This window comes from Triticum dicoccoides, chromosome 7B (assembly GCF_002162155.2).
Source record: "Triticum dicoccoides isolate Atlit2015 ecotype Zavitan chromosome 7B, WEW_v2.0, whole genome shotgun sequence".
NCBI classification, from domain to species: Eukaryota; Viridiplantae; Streptophyta; class Magnoliopsida; order Poales; family Poaceae; genus Triticum; species Triticum dicoccoides.
In genome coordinates this window covers 123,814,917-123,819,898 of record NC_041393.1, presented here as the reverse complement: position 1 = coordinate 123,819,898, position 4,982 = coordinate 123,814,917, and the positions used below count along the sequence as shown (strand labels likewise).

Sequence of the window (4,982 nt, the reverse complement as noted above, 5' to 3'; positions counted from 1 at the left end):
CGTAGGTTACGTAACAGCTGTTCGTAGGCCTAGCATTTTTGGGAGAAGATGATAGTCATTGTATGGCTGGCTGGTTTCGAAACATAGTGTTATGTTGAGAGTTGAAAAGTGTACTTATCTCTTTTCGTTCTGCGAAAGATGACTTGCTATCCTTGATAAGCAGCACTCAGTAACACAGGAAAACACTAATGCCAAACATGGGTTAACGTATGTAGGTGCGCCATGGTCTTCGGACAAGAAATGATTTACTAAGTAACATTAACAATGATCCTAGCGGTCCCATTATTTTCGGTCTCTTCCTCCTCTGGCGCTCCCGCGGGCGACAGGGGAGGAACCCTAGCCGCTGGCCCTTCTCCACCTCTCTTCTCCTCCTCCTCCTCCCGCCGCCGCCAAAGGGCGCGCCCGAGCGAAGCCCGGCCGGCGCCGGCGGCGGCGGGGCGTCTTCATCGCCTCGTTCGGGAGGGCTGGCGCGGGCCGGTCGACCTGGATCTGGCCACGGCGTTCTCGCGGGGCGCCGCGGCGCGGCCCCTCATCGGCGCAGGATGGCGCGCGGGTGTGCGGGTGGCGTGATGGTCTGCTCCTCGGTGGTGCTCGGCTGGTGTGGAGACGGCGGCGGCTCGATCCAGATCCGGTTGGGGCGGGCTGCGGGCGGTGCGGGCTGTGGGCGGCTTCCTCCGCCGTGGCTGGCGGAGGGGTCGGCGCAGCAGTGGCGGCCTCGGCCTTCCCCTCCTCTTCTTCCTCCGGGGGGAGGTGGTGGGATGGGCTGGGGGTCGGGGATGGCGGCCGGCGCCCCAGCCAAAGCTGACCTCGCGGCGACGCGGGCCGCGTTCGGCAACGCTTTGGGGTCGGCCGACGGCGGGTATTGCCCCTCTCCCTTCCGTGCATCCCTTCCCAGTCCCCGGGTTGGTTTGGATCTTGCCGGATCCACCTCCGGTGTGTTCTGGTGGAGCAGATCGGTGTCCGGGGGAAACCTTGGCAGCCTTAGGCTGACTGGCAGCGGCGACGCCGATTTTTGGCGCCGCTTTCCTCCTTGGGGGCGTTGCTGAGGGCACCATCTCTCCTCTCCAACCCTTGTCCGGGTGAAAGCCCAAGATCCGATGCGGATCGGGCGTCGGCGGCGCCTTAGGCACCGTAACCTTCCTGGAGGCGACGCCAAGGATATTGGGATCGGTTGGAAGGGTCTGCAGGTGAGGGGTGGGGGTGTGCTGCCTCCCTTCGGTGGAGCGGTGTTTCATTCTACATATTCTTGGCGGCGGCTCTTGGCGGCATGGAGCAGCGGAGGCTGGGCGTCAGATGTGTGGTGACGGACACGCGCAGGAGGTCGACGCTGTCTGGCGTCGTGGTGGCGTCGGCGGCAGCGAGACCAGGCAAGGCTGTTACAACAGTACAACTCTGAAGATGGATATGTGGTAGGTGGTTGTGGCGGCCTCATACCCGGCGGGCGGCCTGGTTGAGGAGCACGCCGGACTGGTGGGTGCCCATACCCGGCAGGCGTCCAGGTTGGGACCTCAGGTCTTAGATGTTAGGTTTGGCTGCGAGGTCTGTTTGGTATTAGGCCCAGACCATCAGCGCCCCTTCATCAGTTAGATAGGAGTAGCGACAGAGGTTGCGAAGATGGTGGCTTTGGTTTTACTGTTGTACGACTTTGTAAGGTTTTGTGCTAATAATTAATAAAGTGGCCGTATGCATCGACCAGATGCAGAGACCGGGGGTATTCCTCCTTTTCGAAAAAAAAATGTAACATTAACAATAATACATCACACCACAGTGGATAATACGAGAGACATGCATGCAGTGCAGTTACAACAACTAAGAATCAACGAACGCTAGTTGGGGGCGTAGCACTTCTTCCTGATCTCTCCCTCGGCCCCGGTGAGCACGCCCACGTCGCCCATCTTGATCATGGACGCGCTGAAGTCCTTAAAGAACTCGCCGTCGAACTTGCCGGTGGCGATGCGCTGGACGTAGTCCCTGGTGGTGTTGTCGAAGAGGAGCGCCGCGTCGGAGCGGAAGAGGCCCCTCCGCTTGGCGACGTGGCGGTAGTAGCTGGTGTCGAAGGTCTTGAAGCTCCCGGGGTCCATCTCAGACAGCATAGCGCGGTCATCAACGCTCTTGCACTTGAGCCTCAGCTTGTCGGCGTACTCGCTGTCCAAAGACGGGTCGACGAGGCCATAGGCACTGCTCTCACCGGTGGTGTTGTAGAGCCGGTCGGCAAAAGACGGGCAGTGCGCGGTGCCGAGCGTGTGGGCGCCGGAGAGGACGACGAGGTCCTTGAGATCGAGGCCCTTGGAGGCGAAGATCTCGGCGAGCAGAGGAACGTCGCCGGAGGCCGGAGGCAGCTCGTTGCTGGCCTCCGTGGCACTGGACACCCTTCCGTCTCTCCTTCCCAACGCCACTGGCCAGAAGGGGCCCTTGGCCAGCACGACCGCGTCGCGGGACATGAGGGTGAGCACGTCGGCGCAGGAGACGATGCCCGGGCACGCGGCCTCGAGCTTGGCCTTCACGCGCTCGACGGAGCCGAATCCTCGCAGGCTCTTGTTGGGCTTGGCGTCCTTCTCCGCCACGTTGCCGTCGGTGGATTCGAGCAGGACAGAGGCGTCACAACCCTGCAATTTAATTTACGTTGCATGGACATGTAAGCATACATTCCATGATCAATAGCAGCAGAAATACAAGAACGGGTAATTTATGTACCCTGACGAAGCAGTCGTGGAAATGGAGACGGAGGAGCGGGCCGGCGAGGCTGGGCGCGGCGGCGATGATCTTGGCCATCTCCTCGCCGACGATCTTCTCGGCGTCCGGGCATGTCTTGCTGTAGAAGCCGATCTCCAGCTGAGCCACCGCTGCCGAGCTAGCTGCTGCGAGAACCAGCAGGGCCAGAGGGAGCAGCAAAGACCTGATCGCCATGGACCTTAACCAAATTACACGATTGGATTAAGCGCCAATTACTACTGTATGTGACTGCAGACAAGAATGCTTTCGTACTACTTGAGTGATCTCTGTCCTTGCAACTCGTTGTACTTATAGATGGCCGGTTACGTAGACTTGAGTGGATGGTGTCAGCGTGACAACCCGGTTGCTGCGTATGCACGCATGTGCTAACTTCCACCTCCATACAACCGCCTCGATTATCAAACGTACGCAACCGCGCGCAGCTAAGCGAACCAGTCAAATAATGCAGCAAAAATGGATGGCACCGAGGCCAATTCATGACCAGTGTGTCGTCCATGGTAACATGCCATCAATCTATCATCTGTCTCTTCTCCGGAAGGGAACGCACTGATCTGATTAGGTTAGTGATTGCACCAAGAGAATAACTTCACATGTATTTGGCCAATCATTTGCGTAGGCTGTAGTGTTTTCGATGGGGCTGCCCTATCTTGCATTGTGCAAAGTAAAGATCTCAGCCGTGCTGTGATCTCTGTTGTGTTGAATCCAAGTGTCCGACTATGCCTCCGGACCAAACATTAAAGAACGCCAGTAACAGCTAACGTTTCTTTAGAAAGATCACCCGACCGAATGAATGCTCTCTACAAGAGGCTCGTTTGAGCAAATGGCGCCATCCGGGAGTGTTCCGTCAAAAAACTACTCCCCGCAGACGCTCAGGAATTGTCAATACTATGACCGATACAGTTGCCATGGCCCATGTACCCTCCCACGTCGCTCCTGTGGGCGATGGGGAGGGCGCTCCGGCCGCCGCCGCCAGCACCCTCCTCTCCCTCCCTCCTCCCTCGCCGTCGCCAGAGGACACCACCAGGCAAAGCCTGGCCAATGTCGGCGGCAGCGGAGCATTTCGCCTTCTCGCGCAGGGCTCACCATGGGGTGGCGCGGCTAGGTCGGGACACCGCGATGGCGATGGTCACGGTGGCGGATCCCCACCGGGCGGCGCTTGGGACCGGCGGCGCATGACTAGCTTCGAGGTGGAAGATCGTGCAGGTGAGGGGGTGGTGGCGGGTCGGGATCCGCCCCGATCTAGCATCCGTCTTCAGCCGACGGTGCAGACTGTGGGCAGCGCAGGCTGCTGTCCTCCGCCATAGCGGCGATGGCGTCGACATGGTGGAGGCAGTGGTGTGGTGGCGGTTCTAGTGCTCTTATCGCATCATGGCAACGATCTGGTTGTCAACGTGTTCCGGAACTGCTGCCGGAGATCTTGCCCCAGGATATTGGGTCGGATAGAATTCAGTCGTGCGCGTCCATATCAACCTACGCGGCTCCATGGGGGCGTGGCGCGAAGCTCTGTCATTTGTTGACACCATGGAACATGTCAGTATCTCGATTTCCATGACATAGACATTGGTGGAGAAGCCATGGTGGCTTAAATCGGGCGATCAACAAGGCGGAGGGCGCCTTGGAGGCGGTTGAGTCAGCCGGGTGTTTGATAATGTTCAGAAGCAATAGTGACAAGTTGGGGCAGGAACACTGGAGGACTTGATTTTTGGTGCTGCTCCTCGTGTGCTAAGTCGTGACTTTCAAGGTGAAAACCTAAGGTCTGACCTTCATTGGTTGTGACTGATAGGTATTGTTTTGAGAGCCCGGACTTTCTCCATGGTGACAACCTAAGATCTTGGATCGGACAACGACAACACTTGTGCATTGTTTTCCTCTTCAAGGCATCGCTTTTCGAGACCTTTTATGTTTTCCGGGTGTTGTTTTTACGGTGGTTTGTGTGTTGGTGCTGAGAGGAATAGATCACTGTGGCAAGGCCTATGGTTTTTTATTTCTTTCTTGTTTTCATTTCGGGCTATGCGCATCTTGGATGTCTTTGACATCTTGTTAGTGTAGAGGCTTGGTGTAATTAGTATCTTGACAATATTAATATATTCCCTTTAAAAATATACATTTGCCATGCTATAACATAGAGATTTGCCATGTTGAAAATAAAAATTTGTTGTCCTAGAAAAAAGATTTGTCAGGAATTTGTCATGCAGCAATTGCCCTACATACCAAAGATTTGCACATGAAAAAATGCCATCCTAGATCAC

At 56.8% G+C, this 4,982-nt stretch overlaps 1 protein-coding gene across 1 annotated transcript; it reads right to left on the bottom strand.

The window, feature by feature from the left end:
- Positions 1–1,726: 1,726 nt before the first annotated feature.
- LOC119336067 (peroxidase 1-like) lies at positions 1,727–2,973 on the bottom strand. The gene is made up of 2 exons (XM_037608103.1): positions 2,695–2,973; positions 1,727–2,606 (listed from the first exon to the last, which is right to left on the bottom strand). The coding sequence occupies exons 1-2, from the start codon at positions 2,905–2,907 to the stop codon at positions 1,827–1,829; spliced, it is 993 nt and encodes a 330-aa protein (XP_037464000.1). The 5' UTR covers positions 2,908–2,973; the 3' UTR covers positions 1,727–1,826.
- Positions 2,974–4,982: the final 2,009 nt, after the last annotated feature.